At 38.7% G+C, this 18,319-nt stretch overlaps 1 protein-coding gene across 8 annotated transcripts in view; it reads right to left on the bottom strand.

The window, feature by feature from the left end:
* The window catches only part of OXNAD1 (oxidoreductase NAD binding domain containing 1), a 108,551-nt gene that overhangs the window by 74,417 nt on the left and 15,815 nt on the right, over positions 1 to 18,319 (bottom strand). For all 8 annotated transcript variants that reach the window (XR_012519190.1, XR_012519191.1, XR_012519192.1 and 5 more), the window contains 3 exons: positions 16,437 to 16,586; positions 14,328 to 14,451; positions 13,670 to 13,733 (listed from right to left, as the gene is read on the bottom strand). Coding sequence is in view for 5 of the 8 variants with exons in the window: in XM_074405691.1 (XP_074261792.1) it covers positions 13,670 to 13,733; positions 14,328 to 14,443 (180 nt within the window). In the remaining 3 variants the exon portion in view is untranslated. The remainder of the gene's footprint in view (positions 1 to 13,669; positions 13,734 to 14,327; positions 14,452 to 16,436; positions 16,587 to 18,319) is intronic.

The raw sequence follows: 18,319 nt of genomic DNA, 5'->3' as shown, positions 1-18,319 counted from the left end.
CACCACCTCAAAGTATCTTCTAATATTATCTACCTTTCTCTCCCTCCTACAAAATCCCTAACCTCTTTCTTTCGCCCTAATTTTGCCAACCCTCTCTTCCCTCCTCTCCTAAAAATCAAGTCGGGTGATTTTTCCATTAGTGACCCTCTACCTGCACTCTTGGTCCTAGTCCTGCCTACTCTCTCTGAAACACTGCTCCACCAGCAACCAGCAGCCCTTTCCTTCATATTCAATTTTCCTCCCTTTGGTATATTCCTGTTTCATCAAAGATTATATCTAATGCCATTTGCAATCCTAAGCAATTCAGCAACAAAGTAAAGTAAGCAACAGAATATGGCTGTTAACGGCATGGGCTCTGCAGCTGGACCACCTGGTATACTTAGTCCTGGCTCTACCACTTACCAGCTGTGTGACTCTGGGCAAGTTACCTAGCCCTCCTCAGCTACAAAATGAGAATAATACCACCTATACCTCATAGGGTTGCTGGGAGGATTAAATGAGATAATACCAACGAAAGCACTTATAACACTGCTGGCCCACAGAACTCATTAAGTGTTGGTTATAACGTACAGTCATGTGCTGCGCAATGACATTTCGGTCAACGACAAAGAACATATATGATGGTGATCCCGTAATACCAGATTTGTACTATTTTTCTATGTTTAGATACACAAATATCATTGTGTTACAAACACCTGAAATATTCAGTACAGTAACATGCTTACAGGTCTGTCGCCCAGAAACAATAGGCTATACCATTTAGCATAAGTGTGTATTAGGCTAGCCTCTCCAGGTTTGTGTAAGTACACTCTATGATGTTTGCACCATGACTATTACCTAATGACACACAATGCTCACCAGATAAACAATGGGGAAGGACACAGTTTGAAAAAAGATGTCAAGGAATACAGTGCTGTGTACGTGCAGTCCTCCGAGAGTTGGGGCTGCTACACATGGTCGTGTGGGTGGTAAGGAGGTTACCTAGCTGCAGTGTGGCAGCCCTGCTCAAGGTCAGAGGTCAAATCTTGTTTTTCTAATCTTGTTCCTCTAATGTTTCCTCCTGGTGTCCTCTTTCTCTCAGTAGGGCTCAAAGTTGCTTTCTAGCATCAAAACTTATGTTGTCTGGTAGAAAGTCAGACACACTAGGACCAGGAATTCCTTCCACTCTGTGAAAATGCTCTGGCCTTACTTCTCCTCGGGAGGCATGCTCTAGCCAGCCAAGTGTGGACTGAGTACTGGCCGGGGCATCAGTGATGACATCGTGCTGATGGGTCCCCACTCCTACTTGGCCTGCTGCCCTTCCAGTCAACAGCTTCACTGCAGGAAACTGACCGAGGAGATAAGAACTGAAATATGACCCCTGGGCCTTATCAGCACATATGATCTAACTGATTAAGCATTAAGCAACACATGATTGCATTTATTGTATTAACTACAATTAATTGATTGTTTACATTATATATTATACTTTATTCATTTATAAATATATATGCCACCATTCTAATGCTTTTGCATCGGGACCTTAAAGACTGAGCACTGAAGATCTCAGAGAGACTGCTCACATGGACAACAAGAAACTATACAGTGCGGTGGGCTTGTACATATTTGTACCAGTGCAAACTTAAAAGTCATACCATCTAGAATATATTTTAGAAATCTCGCCTTTTGTCCCTTCCTCTATTGAGGCAATAAGCCCCTCCTTAGCCCACAGAATCTTCCCTTTTTCCTTCATTCTTATCCCATAGAATCTTCCCTTTTTCCTTGACCACATGTAACCTAGCTTCTGCTCTCCTGCAACTTCTCCTTTGACAGTTGGTTGGGGTCTTTCTGAACAGCCAAACTCAGTGTCCAGTCTCAGTTCTCACCCTCCCTGACCTCTCTTAATTTGGTACTTTCCACCTTGACTCCTTCTCCTTGTCTGGGACAGCTGACATTGAACTTTTCAAGTCCTCTCCCGTTATCGCTGACCTGGTCTTTCTCCTTTACCATTCCTTCTCTCACTTCTTCTGTAGGAGCTTTCCCTAAACTGCCTCACTCCTACTCCCTCTCCCACTCCAGGTTGAGGCCCTCAAGGACGCACAAGCTACTACTCTCCTCCCGCCCTCTGCTTATAACTCATCAATACTTTTCTGCCAATCACAAGCTGACATCCACACTCCCCATAAGTAACAACAGCCAATGCCTGAGGAGCATTTATCTCAGATATATACCAGATGCTAGGTTAAATATTTTATGTGCGTGCATTCATTCATTCAGTTGATAAGGAATAATCATATTATATCCCAAGAGATAGTGTTATCCTTCACCTTGCAGATGAGGAAACCAAAAGATTCAGTTACTTGCTCAAGATTGCTGAGCTAGGAATTGCCAAGTCAGGATTCAAATCCAGGTTAGCTTGATCCTCCCTAAATCATCTGATGGTTCTGTCCCAATGGTAAACTCACTTATGCCATTCAACGAAATCCACCAAATTCACTCCTTCCACGAACATTTATTGAGTGTGGTGTCAGAAACTGGGGAACAGGGTATGCAGAGACAGAGAAGGCTACACAGGCCCTCACAGAACCTTGCAAAATCAGCATCTTTCCATTACCAGATATTCAATTCCGGGTGCAGGTTGGACTCAACAAAGTCAATTACATTTTCAGTTGATAAACACACATAAACTTTGATTCTTTCTGGTATACTATCCCTAATACAGCCAAATTCCATAAATTTGGCTCATGTTTTTTCATTCCCTTCCCTACCTGCCATCTCCCTGAGCTGAAAATTTCTTTCTTCTCACTTAACTACTACTTTGGTCTCTTCCTGTGTTTCTCAAAGCAGCCAAGGCAAATATTCCTAATTTCCAATCTTACTGAGTTACTCTCCAGCTTAAAAACCTTAAGTGGCTCTCTACTACTCAACTACCAAAAAAAAAAAAAAAAAAAAAGAAAAGCTAAAAGTTCTGTTTAACTTATACCAACTTGGGACTCCTCCTGGATCACTGTGCTTGTGGTTTTTCAGCCACATTGGACAACCTGCTGGTCCTCAAAGGTACCTAACACCTGCCCATTCCCCCAAACCCTGCCGAGGTCATTCAGCATGAGCCACACTCTGTCTACCAACCATCTGCTCACCCTTCTAGGCCCTGCTCAAGTAATATCCCCTGCCTGAGGTCTACCTTCTTCTCTTCATACTGTCAACTCTATCAGTATGTTTTTGCCTTTCTGACCACATTCTGCACATAGTAGTCAACTCGTTACATGAAGCACAGAAACCAACACTTAGTAATGCTCAGTAAGTATTTGCAGAATTAATAAAAACTTGAACCTAGGGTCATTTAAAATTGTTTTCTAGAAGAAAGACTGGTAGAAACTCGGGAGCATGTTTTTTTTTAAGCGGTGTGCACAGGGGAAGAGAACGCTACAGAAAATCCCCATACGTGTTCAAAAGTATGGCAGAGGTCAGGGAGAGCAGAGATTTATTTAGCAGAATTGTTATTTTCTTTTGTTTGCTACACATTCTTTTTTAAATATCTTATTACAAAGACAAATAGTGAGAATCATCAGAGGTCTCTATTACTTCGTTTTCCCCCTTTTATTACATTTACAAAAGTATTTTGGGAGGCTGAGGCAGGCGGATAGCTTGAGCCCAGGAGTCTGAGACCATTCTGGACAACATAGCAGAACCCTACATCTCTACACAAAAAAAAAAAAAAAGAAAGAAAAAGAAAATTTACAAAAATTAGCCAGGCATGGTGGCACACACCGGTAGTCCCAGCTACCTGGAAGGCTGAGGAGGGAAGACCATTTGAGCCCGGATGTCAAGACTGCAGTGAGCCAAGGTGGTGTCACTGCATTCCAGCCTGGGCAACAGAGTGAGACCCTGTCTCAAGAAAGAAAAAAAAAGAAGAAAGAAATGTTATTTTATAAACATTTACCTTTTCTTGATATAACAATCTGTTAAAACACAGTGTAAAGCTACATTATTTCATTTCTGATGGTTTAACTGGCATGTGTTAAATTCCTTAACAAAACTAGATAGGGAGCAGAATTTCAGCTGAGACACCCAAGAATGTTTCACAATCAAGTGCTAGACTATGTGAAACGGAAGCAGTAGTCATTTCCTAATGTCCAAATGTAAAATTCGATGAAGGAGGAAATGAAAGCTATACTTTCTACTAAGCCATATTTTCATTTGTATGGTGCGTCTATGACCAATTACTGGTATCACAGGCTGAGTATCCCTTATCTGAAATGCTTGGACCAGAAGTGTTTAGGATTTCAATTTTTTTTTTTTCAGTTTTGGAATATTTGCATTATACTTACAGGTTGAACATCTCTAATGTGAAAATCTGAAATCCAAAATGCTCCCATAAACATTTCCTTTGAGTGTCATGTCAGTGTTCAAAACATTTTGCAATTTTGGAGCACTTCAGATTTCAGATTTTTGCATTAGTGATACTCAACCTATAATATGAACAGTAATGTACCTATTGCTATTTATCCTAACAACCTGGACAAAAAACTGTTATATCTGTATGTGGAACACAGAATACTCTACACAATTCATTATTTTTAAAGACATGCCTCCCCCTTACTATTTTGTTTTGCTTAACACAAATGTTGTATACTATGTAAAGATTTCTAGTAATGTGGATTAAAAACATTAATGAAATCTTTTTGAAGGCCACATATTTATTTTACTCCAAAGTTAGTTCATATAATTAGGACCTGTCTAACTGTGGCCCTTTGTTATAGGCCATTCTTTTACTGGATAGACAAAACATAGTGGAGAAACTATATATTTTAGCATTTGTACTTGCTCTTATACTTAACGGATCAAAAGATTTCACAACTGAAACCTCAACTATCCATGTCCTAAGTTAAAACACATGGCAGGAAATGAAATTTTCCATAAAACAACATTTATGCTCTTCCAGTGTTCAGTAAAATAACAACACATTTGCCAACTTTACTAGTACACATGTTTAATGCTTAGGCAGAGTCGGCATCTAAAAGGAAATTCCATCACACTTATTTAAAAAGCTGGATTTACATAGGATATTTTGATGTTACTGCTGGTGCAAAAGTCTCTGTACAGGAAATAGGTATTTCTTTCGAAACCTGGCTAGCTTTCCCTGTTCACTCCTGTTCATTCATTTTCTGGCTTAAAAATTTAGGCAGAGCCATGACTAGAGATGACCTAAAACAAAAATGAAGTTATGGTTCAGAGAATGTCAGAATTGAAGGAAACTTTAGTCACTATCAAGATTCATATGTCATTTTACACATGAAGACACTAAATCCAGAGGCATTATTTAAATGGTAGCAGATTATCAATCTGATGTGTAGGAATCTGACTAGAAGCAGATTTTACTCAAGTGATTTGCTAATAAAAACAACCACACATTTAACTTCTTAAATGGCTTATGCTGGTTAACACTATGCCCTAGAATGGCAGGTAAACTCACTTTACTCCTACTAAAGGCTAACTTGTCTACCTGGGCTGGTCTCCTCTCTGCCTTCTCAAGCCTGCCCTCCAGCAACTATCCTCTCTCCTACATCATACCCTCTCCACCCTCCCCATCAGAACACATGAGCTCTAGGATCTCCCACCTCATATAACATGTAACATCAATAGCAGCGAACATTATAGACATCCTTACCATACGCCAGGCACTTTACATACATTCACTCAGTCAGTCTTCACAACAATCTAGAAAGCCAATATAATTACATCCCAATTTTACATATGAGAAAACTGAGGTCCCAGAGCCAGTAAGGGACAAAGCAAGGATTTAAATCCAGGCACTTGTGTTCTTTGCTGCTTTTCAAAATACACCACCACCAACAAAACAACCCTCTTCTTTAATCCAGCATTCACCCCATTTCTTTGCTCCTACTCACATTAAAACATTTCAAGAGTTATACACGGTCCTGTCTCCACTTTCGCATCTCCTAGTCTCTCCTCAACACAAACTCAGGCTTTCACGCTCAGTAATGTACTAAAGCCAGGCATTCTGGTCACCCACTATCCACTGTGGTTAATTCATTGAGGAACTTTCAGCAGAATTCAGCACGGTTGGCCACCCCCTCCCTCCTTGTTGAAACACTTTCCCTCCTGGCTCCAAGAACACTCTGCTGATTTCCTTCCTGTCTGGCTGGCCACTCCTTCAACATCTCCTTTGCTGGCCCTTGCTCTTCTCCTTGGCCTCTAATTGTTGACACATTCCTGGGCTGAGTCCTGGGTCCTCTTCCCTTACTCTCTATGTGGCCTCAACTTTTCATCTCCAGCAGTGAACTCTAAACTCACATGTCCAACAGACTGTTTGAATTTCCATTTCAAACTTAACACAGCCAACACAGAACTCATTTTTTCTCCAGCATCGTGCTATACGCTGTGATTATAGAGCTGCTAAACTGGGCCTCTTTGGAGCCTTCAACTCACAGCAGTTGGTTACACACCCCTAGGGACCAGAGGCCAGCTGCCAGGGCCATCAGAGTGCACTTCTTTGGGAGTTTTTCCAAGAGCTGTGGTCCAGCCACACCCCACCGCAATATACACTTCAACTACCTCCAGGCAGTGAGTGCCTGAGGTTTCTCTCCACCCCATCTGCTTTGTCATTGCTGACAGTGGTGAAGCCAGGAGTGCCAAGCACTGCTCATCCCAGGCTGGATAATCTCTAAAAGGTTCTGTGACCATCAAGGTATAATAACCAAAGCAAATTACAGGTACAACTGTTGAGAAATATTGCATGTTGAAAAGATGCCCCCTACCTCAAACTGAAAACAATCACTCTAGCACAATCTCTTTGAAATGCACAGGTGATGACCAGCAGAGAATTGTAAAGGTTAGCCTCGGGACAAGTCCACTCTGCAGCGAAGCAGCCCATCCCATTCAAACCCAGGCCTCAGAAAGACCACAAGCAGATTATAAGCACTGGAAAATCAGCACCAGAAACTGTAGGATCCCCAAAGGTGTCCCTAGGGGCCCAGGCATTTAGCTTTATTAACCACTCTGCCATCAGTATCTCCCTCCTTTCCCATGCCTAGTAACACATTGCACAGTTAAACCCTGTCCATCTAAACCAAGTGTCATATTCTGCTGTAACATAAAGGAAAGCTAATTTTATTATTAAAGATCTGAGTTCAAGGGCTGAATTTCTATACTTATTTGAGAAAGTCCTTTAAACTTAGGATAACAATATAATTTATCATTCAAGACAGAATACTTTGGAGAGTGACAGTGAGTGCTATTGACAATTACACCAGGAACAAGAGGCATAAACCAGGACTATTTCAGGCAAATTAGGAAGCAGGGTCATCCTATCTAAATCTTTGAGTCTTAATCTCCTCATCTGTGAAATAGGAATTTAAATCCCTACATCTCCCTCCCAGAATGGCTGTGAGAATCAAGTAATAATCTATTAAATCATCTGGTACTTTGTAAACAAAAAGGCAACAAACACGTAAGATACTGTAGGAAAAGACACAGGCTTCTAAAAGCAAACTGGTCCAATAGAAAAAGAATTAGAAAGTTTTCCAAAATCAATTAGGTGCATAAAGTCTTCTGATCAGAGTCCCATTAAAATCTGAGGATGGGGCTTATTGATCATTTTCAATGCTGTAACCCCAGGATCTGGCCCAGGGTCTGGCATATTTCCAAATGAACAAATGAATGCGTGGGAATCAGTAATTTAAGAAATTCTTTCACTGCCAAACTCTTCCAACAAACTGATGAACAGAGCATCTTTCTCAGTAGGTCAAGAGTCTACAGAAGCCAAGCATGGAATAACCCCTCCAGTAAAATGTGTCTTGCCTGAACAATCCTTATTGCATTACAATATTTCTACTCTTACCTCCTTGATGTTTCCAGAGTTACTCAGACTGGTTATTCTTTTGATTCTTAAGAATAAAATGAAAAAAACTCAAACACAAACAGTCCAATGTAATTCAAATCAGAGTTCAGTTTCCTCCATCAGCACAATCTCAGACTACTCACATTTACAGTCCCCAGTAAGAAGCATAAACATCATAAATGGTCATTCAGTAAGTTTAACAGAGGAAATACAATGCCCAAAACCAAAAGGACTTTTCTGGGTGAGTGTTCCATTTTCTGCCAACTCCAAGAGTAGCAGCAGGGTCCTTTAGCCTAGGAATTCTGAGATAGAGCTTCCCTTTGCCACTGAGAGACATCTCCTAGACCCTGCTTCCTTTTTGTAAACTCCAGATGACACTGTATCCTTAGGCTACCTCATGGACTTGAACTGAAGAGCAAATATCATGTGTAAAGTACACTCACTATACAAATGAAAGGCAAGAGTAGAAAACGAGAGTGTAAGAAGCTGATCTAGTTCTGTTATGGCCAAACCTGAGGTGCCATTCATTTCAACCAGTCCAAGGTCCAGCCCCTACTTTATGGCAAGGAGCACCCTCTGGAGACTGGGGTGAGTCCCTAATGACCATACACTGCTAAGAAAGCCAGATATCATCTAGCTTTCTCCAGTTCTTCCCATCTCTTCCCAGTGCTCATTTTGTATGGGAGAGGAGGGGAAATTAGAAACAGAAGAGGAGAAGAGATGCAACTAAAAAATTCCTCAAAGGTAGTACCACGGTTGGATTTTAACCCTGTAATTTTCTGACTTGTGGGCACTAAAATTCTCAAGAGTTTGCATTAACTTTCTTTGTAGTTTACCTAAACTTGGCTCGAAATAACCCCCCAAAAGTCCCAATAATTTTGTCCTGTAAAATTCTAAAATGAAAGAACAGCTGCCTCGCACCTCTTGCTGGCCCTGGTCTCCCAGGACCTCATAGAAGCGATACTCAGCTACAGGACAGCTATTTACTCTAAGAATCGCCAGGGACAAAAAAAATAAAGATCAGAAGCTGAGTTTTTACCCATTTCTCCTAAATGACAAAGAAATACTTGAAAACGGTGAAAAAATATAAAGTGAGATTGATAGGTTTCAGGCAAATACCAGTTACTACATAGTAACTGGTATTTCCTGACTCTTTTGACATCAGATGGGGAATTTGGTATTTAAAACAAAGTGTAGTTCCAACAATTTTTCCCTTTACCTAAAGACAACCAAGAAGAAGACCCTTCTAAAACAAAAATTCCAGAAGAAAAATTGTATGATGAGAAAAAAAGTACGCCTAAAAGCCAAATTAGAAAAATCACCTGTATTAAATGAGGCAAAGAAAATACAGATGTGCTCCCTGAACACGGAATTACTTGATTCATCTGCCTTGGTGAAGCCACCAGCTTCCAACACCAAGAAGTATACAAAACACATTTTAACTCTTTTCTTTTCCTCTTTTCTTTCTTTCTTTTTGAGACAGAGTCTTGCTCTGTTGCCCAGGCTGAAGGGCAGTGGTGGAAATCTCGGCTCACTGCAACCTCTGCCTCCCGGGTTCAAGTCAAAATATACGTTAACTCTTAAACAAGTTAAACAACATTAACTAGGAAACCAGAATATATCGTGGAAACATCAGTTAACTAAAATATGGATATAGGTGGTTTTCACAAATCTTTGGAGTATCTAAATTCTACAACTATTACTTGGAAAACTTCAAATTCAGAAGGTATTCAACAGTCTTTAGAAACTGAAGAAGTGCTTGAAATAACTACTAATCATCTTGCTAATCCAAACTTTACAAATAATTCCATGAAAATCAAGTCAGCACAGAATAATTCATTCTTAGTTACCACAATTAATCAAACAGTTGATTAAACACAAATAAAGAATCTATTATTGTCATTTTTCTAAACCTGTAGTTAATTCTTTTATATCTACCCAAAAAGAAACCATGGAAATGGAAGACACAGACATTGAAGACTCCTTATATAACAATGTAAATCTATGAAACATTTTCTTTAAAAAAAGAGAGAGACAGACAGACAGACAGGATCTTGCTCTGCCACACAGGCTGGAGTGCAGTGGCACGATCATAGCTCACATTAGTAATCTTGAATTCCTGGGCTCAAGTGATCCTCCTGACTCAGCCTCCTGAGTAGCCAGGACTATAGGCACACCACCATGTCCAGCTACTTTGTAACTTGTTGTAGAGACTGGATCTTGCTATGTTGCCCAGGCTGGTCTTGAATTCTGGTCTCAAGTGATCCTCCTGTCTCAGCCTCCCAAAGTGCTGGGATTACAGACATTAACCACTGCACGCTTGGCCACAAATTGAACATTCTTACTGCAGACAAGACATAAATAAAGAACATTTTTGGCAGAAAGTCTCTAAGCTACATTCAAACATAACTCTTCTTGAGCCACAAACAAATTATAGGTAGACTAAAGTCTTTGGAAGTTCTTATAAGACAGCTAAAGCAGGAAAACTATCTGAAGAAAATGTCAGACGATAAAAACTGTTTCACAACATAGGATGTCACTATGATATAGAGTAAAAAGGCTTTAAAGCTATGACTTTCATAGAAGCTTTTTCTAGCCAAATCAAACTAGATGTAAAGGGAAATTTTTCCTGTATAAAGTTCTGATCTTAAGGAACCTATGACAGTGCTCTAATGTTAGGGACTGTATCCTGTTCTTTTAAAAACCAGGGAGTTGTGCTGAAGAGAAAAACAGTTTTATTAGTTGATAATTTTCCAAATTAGAGTTAAAATTTAGTGAATAAATGACACAATTCGGACATAAGATGAGAGAACAAGGGCATGTTCAGAAGAGCCTGAAACAGAAGTCAGGCTCAGCAATCAATCCCGGATCCACCACCGGCACAGGGCTGGGGCAAGTTCCTCATCCAGACTGAATCTCAGTTCCTGACCTACAAAAGAAGAATATTTACTAGCTCTCTAATAGTCTGTTTCTTTATAGCTCCTTCCCTTTTTCTTAAGATAACTTTGTTAGAAGAGGTTTTCTGTAAGATTAGATATACTTTCATAATACTAGAAGTTGGCTAGAACTTGATATTAACTATTGCAATATTTACTGAATTCTGTGTTATCTGACCTTTTGGCTATAGTTATATATCTGTAACATAAAGGAAAATACATCTTTTATAATTTTATTCCAGTTGAACCAAACTAAGGAACTGCCCATTAGCCCAGTTCTCAGGTGAGGTACTCCAAACTTGAAAGAACATGTGGATCAGTACTTATACGTCACTAACCATCATAATACACAGTCATTTACGCTTTTTAACATACTGTATTTATGCGATTATTTTGTAAACCAAAAATTTTAATGAGGTTAATTTTAAATATATTTAAGTGTATTTTAGAAACCATAGCTGATATCTTCTTTTTTTTAGTGAAAGTATGGTAATTTACTAGAAAAGGGAAAGCACACACCCAAGAAAAGGAAGTGTGAGCATATTCAGAAAGATGCACCATTAGTATCTATTTTTTAATAGGTGTAACCTTTAAACTATGCACCTGCCTCATTTTTAAATTGCAGAATAACAGAATACTGAATACTGCACATTCCCACTTACGTATATTAAAATTAATAAGCAAGGAATTATAGACAAGTGGTGATAACCTTAGGGAGACAAAGGTCTTTCATTGGGAAAGAGAAATGACGGTGATATGAATAAAAATACTGTTTATATCCATACAAATTTGAAAAATGTAAAAGTAAAGACTTTGTGCTAACAATACAAATGTGAAAAATAGATATGTTTCCTTAGAATTGGCAGTCAATGTAATTAAGTATGTTAATACCTATGAGGGATGCTGTGCAAGTTCCTATTAGTCTGATTCTTAATCTTCTCATCTATTAAAAAGAAAATACTGGCCAGGTGCGGTGGCTCACACCTGTAATCCCAGCACTTTGGGAGGCCAAGGAGGAAGGATCACTTGAGGCCAGGAGTTCAAGACCAGCCTAGGCAATACAGCAAGACCATCTTTACAAAAAATTAAAAATTAGCTGGGCACAGTAGTGTGCCTGTAGTCCTGGCTACTGAGGAGGCTTAGGCAGGAGGATCACTCAAGCTTGGGAGATAAAGGCTGCTGTGAGCCATGATTTCAACACTGCTCTCCAGCCTGGGTGACAGAGCAAGACCCTGTCTCAAAAAACAAGAAGAAAGTACTATTATTATCTATCTATCTTACCTGTCTTAAAATACTATTATCTATCTCACGACACAGTTTTGAGAACTCTGTAAGGTAACAGATTTCTGGGTCCTGGAAAATAGGAGGCGCTCAATAAACATCAGCTGACGCTAAATAGTAAATAATGTACTAATTGTTTTGTAAATGCCTGATGATTCTTTTTGCTCATATTGTACTTAGTTTCTGCAGGCTATTAATTGGTATTGTAATATAAAATTCTGAAATGAATATTCTAATTCAGAGACTAGCAAACTATCACCTGCAGGCCAAATCTGGGTGTTTGGTAAATGAAATTTGTTTACATACTTTCTATGGCTCTTCTCACATTATAAAATCAGAGATTAGAAGTTGTAATTAAGACAGCATAGCCCAAGAAAGCTAAAACATTTACTATCTGGCCTTCTAGAGAAAGTTCTTCAACCTCTGCTCTAATTCTACCAGCCTCAAAACACAACAGGAAAGAGCCTGTAAGATAAACCACTTATCTTCATAATTTACAAGGCCTTCATTTTTTAAAAATGCTAACAGTTAAGTCTCACATTTACAGAATCAGCGTCTTTGGTCACTTGAACAAACAAAAAAAAAAGTCTTTTCAGATTTATCATTGGAAAAAGTGTACTTCCCCATAAGCTCCTAAATCTACTCTGCTGCTGAACTAATTTTACAGACTTCTCAAAAAAAGAAAACAACAACAACAAAAAAACCCAGGAACTTTAAGCTGAATCAACAACCACATTACCCTTAGTCCCAAAGTAATTTTCTGAAAAGTATACCTTTACATTAAAGTGTATCCTTCTATTAACAGATAAAATTAAATGAGACAATATAATTTCTGCCCATGTTTGTAGAAGCATATAATCCTTCTTTATATAAAATACAGTTTTTAATTGTTAGCTTAAATAGGCTTATAACACTAAGCTAAACTTATCTGAATAAGTGATAAACATTCAAAAAAGCAAAATCCAATATCCAATTTATGGTTTTAAATAAAAATGGGGTTACTCACTGAGGTAAAGGGTGAGGATCCTTTATGTCTCAGCCCTTGACACCCCTTCAGGTGGTAGATTAGCTTTCTATAGTCTGAATATGGTGGGAAAAAATCTGTACATTAGAAGGATAACAAGAGCTCGCCCACTGTCCTTTCTCAGATGTTAGTGCTTTCTCCCTTGATGAAATAAGTTGATGAAATAAGTTGTTCTAAAGTAGGAATGAGAACAAGGACTTTGAGATGTGATTCACCAGAAAAAAAAAAAAAAAAAGAAAAGAAAAAGGTAAGCTATTCATAGGCTCTAAAAGAAGTTCTAGTGCTAAAATATAACCCTAAACATCACACTTGAGAGGATGGTTCCCTCAATTGCTGCTATACTCCCTTCATCAAAAGTTAATCCATCATTCCAAGTTTAAAGGGAAAAATTTGGGTATTTGTTTGTCATCTTTTCAAATCAGATATCATACGTACTGCTCAGAAAATTTCTAAATAGAAAAATAACAAACTTCCCAACTGTCCTTCAAAAGGACCAGACTCATCTAACGCTTTACCCACCAGCCAATCATAACCACATGTAAACTGCCTAGCTGGAAAAACCTCCCATACCCCACAGATACAAACCTCCTGTCGAGTGACACTTGCAGTTCTCTCCATGTGATCAGTTTTCCTTTTGGATTTCATTATGCTGTAACAGAAAGTAAAATTAGGTTATTATGTATTATCCTCATAAAAATCATATAATTAGTTTGTCCTGAAATATCATGGTTATCCTAAATACAATATAACATTATGGATCCTATAATATGGTCAGCAAGTATTTGCCCATCTAACTAAAGTATTGGCCAGGCATCGTGGCTCACGCCTGTTAATCCCAGCACTTTGGGAGGCTGAGGCAGGCAGATCACCTGAGGTCAGGAGTACAAGATCAGCCTGGCCAACATGGCAAAATCTCCTCTCTACTACAAACACAAAAATTAGCCAGGTGTGGTGGCACATGCCTGTAATCCCAGCTACTCGGGAAGCTGGGACAAGAGAATCACTTGAACCCAGGAGGTGGAGGTTGCAGCGAGCTGAGATTGTGCCACTGCACTCCAGCCTGAGCAACAGAGCAAGACTCCCTCTCAAAAAAAAAAAAAAAAAAAAGTTTAACAACCTGACAGCATGCACATGGAAGCCAAGGTGTTACCTTGTCAGGTGTTTGATATGCTTCTCGGGACCATCAGCAGGTCAGGTGTCTTTGAAAATCAACTTCAAATGCATAGAAGGCTTAACGACTCACCTGGTCAGAGTAAGGTGGCGCACAGTGCTGACTGTCAATCTCAGTGAAGCACCCTGAGTACACACAGCTCCAACAGAGCACCGCAACCCCGGAATCATAACAGCGGCACAGGCCATGGTGCTTCCTGGGCAAACATAAAACTGAAATTCAAAACTGTTTTTTAAAACAGTGGGGAAATATCAGACTATTTTAGAGGGTCAGTGAAGAAGAGTTTGGGTTTCTGTTGGTGCTATTTTGAGTCAAGCTACCAGCAAAGCAACCAAGAGCCTAATTTAACCTCGACACAGTTTCTGCCACTATTCAGAGTTGATTCAAGGTATCTCCACAATTGTGTCCATTAAGTATGTAATTTTTGGTGCTATCAAATATTTATGTTCTTTGTTGGTTCTAAAATCTCTGATCAAATTCACATGACTAATCTTCTGTTATCACAGAAGAGGGGAGTAGATTTTATAACTTTTTGATAATTGTATTCTATCTAAAAAGCACTACAGAAGTCTTTTATATTTCTTGTTAGGTAAAGTGTAAGAGGAAGATAAATTTACCAAGGTTTCCAAACAAGAAGCTTAAGGTTCCCAGATAATAAAAACCAAAACAGATAATACTATTCGTAATAGCCTAGACTGGAAACGGTCCAAATGCCATTACTAGAGGAGATAAAACTAATTGTGATACATTCACACAGTAAGATATACTATTGAGCAATGAAAACAAACTGCAACTTCATGCAGTAACATAGATGAGTATCACAAATAACATACTGAATGAAGGAAGCCAGAGTCAAAACAACAGATATTCTTTGATTCTCATCATGTAAAGTATAAAAACAAACAAAATGAATCTATGCTGTCAGAAATCTAGTTAGCAGTTTCCCTTGGGAGGTGGTAGTGACAATGTTATTTCTTAAACTTCGTGAGGATTGCATGGGTATTTTCTTTTCTTTTCTTTTCTTTTTTTTGAGACGGAGTTTCTCTCTTGTTACCCAGGCTGGAGTGCAATGGCGCGATCTCGACTCACTGCAACCTCTGCCTCCTGGGTTCAGGCAATTCTCCTGCCTCAGCCTCCTGAGAAGCTGGGATTACAGGCACGCGCCACCATGCCCAGCTAATTTTTTGTATTTTTAGTAGAGACGAGGTTTCACCATGTTGACCAGGTTGGTCTCGAGCTCTCGACCTCGTGATCCACCCACCTCAGCCTCCCAAAGTGCTGGGATTATAGGCTTGAGCCACCACACCCAGCTGCATGGGTATTTTCATTTTTTGTAAAAACTAATTAAGCTGTCCTCTTAGGATTTGTGCAGTTTTTTGTTTGTACTTGAACTTCAAGCATAAACACACACGTACACACACATTCTTCAATATTTCAAAATCTAAAAACTACCAGCCTATCAAGAAAAGCACTGATTAGAGTCAGATGATATTTCTTTTTGGTTCCTTTTACATCATTTTCCTATGTCCATTTTTAAACATTTATTTGCCTTAAATGGCCACATTTAACATGTTACATTGCTGTATCTATCCTTTTCTATCTTAGTTACCTTGAGAATAAATGAAAATACATGTGAATACTTTTTTTCTGAGCTTTTTGGGAGGTAGTACATAAATTAATTGTAATAAGTTGGTGCTAGGAAAATATTCAAGCTAAGTGTTTACATTCCTACTCCATATTCATTAATTTGGTCCTTCATTCAACAAATATCTATCAAGGGCCCAGTATGTGGCAGGCACTGGTCTAAGCAATGGTGATATAGGCATGGAGAAAACAAAAACCCTCTTAGAGAGCCTGCATTCTAATAGATAAAGACAGAAAATAAATACAAATAAGCAAATCTGGTGGTGATATAAGTCATCTGTATTCAGTTGTAACCAAATCATATTAAAAACCTCACTCCCTCATAACTAGTCTCTAAATAAAAGATATATTTCTTCTTGTCATAGTATATTGCAGCATCACTGTGGACACACTACTTGCTATTTTGCTCTTTGGTAAACAAAAAAAGCAGAAGGCCTTTGAACCTCATTCAAGACCACTAAATGTCATTTTTCTCCATTAAACGTGCTAAACCCAAAATGGTGCCTTAATCCCTGAAAGAAAGAAGTTGAAACTTACTTCAGAAGTCCACGAGATTTTAGGAGTCATTAAGTATATGGTCAGCTGACTGATAGAATATTTTGTTCCTGCTATTACACTGAGACTTTTGGATGTACACCAGTTGAAACACAGACAGTTTTTCCAAGCATTAAAATTCTCACAAAGTTCCTGCAATGACACAAACAACATATAACAACGTTTTGGGAAACTGATCAAAGCACTATTACCTCTTAGCTGCAAAAGGAAAGGCTTATTATAATCAGTAGGCATCACTTCACAGCAAACCCACTCTCAATTACCCCCTCTCCATCCATTCTTTCCCTATGCTTCCATTTTTCTTTTTTGCTTATTTATCTTACAACTTCTTTTGTTCTTCGTTGGCCTGTCTTTAACTCCTGCTACTTAGGATATCCACCCCAGGAAACAGCAGACCAAAGCCCAGAATGACACAGTTACATGTCATTTAAGGCCAAGTTCCCTGATAAAATCTAACCACTATATAGTTAAATATGGAAATACTGTTCTGCTTAATGTTTTAGACAACTATTGCTAAAATAAGTTGTCCTCACAATAGGATACATCGTTTAATGATTATGTTGCCTGAATGTCTCCTTCTCAACTAAACTGGAAAATAAACGTTAATTTTAAAAGCAGTTCTCTTTAAAATTCTAACATTTTGTAAAAGTAACCATGACCAAGAGTGCCACCTACTGGTACATAAAGGGCATTTTTATAAAATTCTGTTCAAAGTGCTTTCCAAAGCTTTATGTCCTTTAAGTAAAATATAAAAAACTGAAACCCTACTAATTTTTTGAAATATGTCCAGTGGTTTCATACTGGAAGTATTTAATCAACCACAGCAGATCAATATATATCAAGTTATTTCTAAAACCATATAAAGGAGAATATCCCATCAATGTCTGTATCCTCACAAGCCTTCCCTTAACAAAATTCTTAATTAACTTTATTTCTGAAATGCAGATTATAATAAATGTTAAATTAAACTCACGCCCATTAAATACGTAGTAAAACAAATACCTGAAAGCAACAGATTAAATTTAAGATTTAAGATTAATTATACTGGTTTCAGTTCAACAGGTATACTCAGTTCATTCAACAATTACAAGGGTGCCAGGCACTATTTTGACCTTGAAGATACAATAAAGAACCAGATGCAAGGCCCCTGCCATCATGAAGCTTTTATTACAGTTCCAGAGACGGATAGCAGTAAACAAATAATTAACAAGATAACTACAGACTATGATGAGTATGATAAAGGAATTGAGAGTGATGGGGTAGGTGGGGAAGATATTAGGAAAGACATCTCTCCAGTGATGACAGCTTGGCTGAGATCTGGATGAGGAAAAGGCAGCTGAGCAGATGGTAAAAGCAAGCCAATCAGGCAGAAGGATTGGCAAGAACAAAGGTCCCAACACAGAAATAAGCTCGGTATGTTAGAGGAACTAAGGCCAGTGTGATCGGAGAGCAATAGGCTGGTAAGAGTGAAATGAGATGAAGCCCAGCAGTTTACAGAATGGTAGGAACCTAAAGGTAACAGGAAGCAACTGAAGAGTGAATCAGTCAGGAGAAGGACAAGGTCTAATTTATATTTTTAAAGGACTGCTCAAGTTGCTGTGGGAAAGATAATAGGAAGGGGCAGGAGTGGAAGAAGGAAGTCTAGTTAAGGCTCTGGTCTAAGGTTATCATAAGGTAACAGCTACAGAGATGGCAGAAGTAGATGAACATGACCTATGTTTTGGAATTAGAGCCCCAAAACTTGCTGATACATTAAACAGGGTGTGAGAGGACAATGACGAAAAGAGAAAAGCCAAGCATGTCTCAACAAGCATAAATGCACTGAAATTAAGTAAGTTCAAAGAACAATCATGGCATCTGTCAAT

Source organism: Saimiri boliviensis, chromosome 9 (genome assembly GCF_048565385.1).
Source record: "Saimiri boliviensis isolate mSaiBol1 chromosome 9, mSaiBol1.pri, whole genome shotgun sequence".
Lineage (NCBI taxonomy): Eukaryota > Metazoa > Chordata > Mammalia > Primates > Cebidae > Saimiri > Saimiri boliviensis.
Note: the sequence above shows the minus strand (reverse complement) of the source record. Positions and strands in the feature narration are given on the sequence as shown.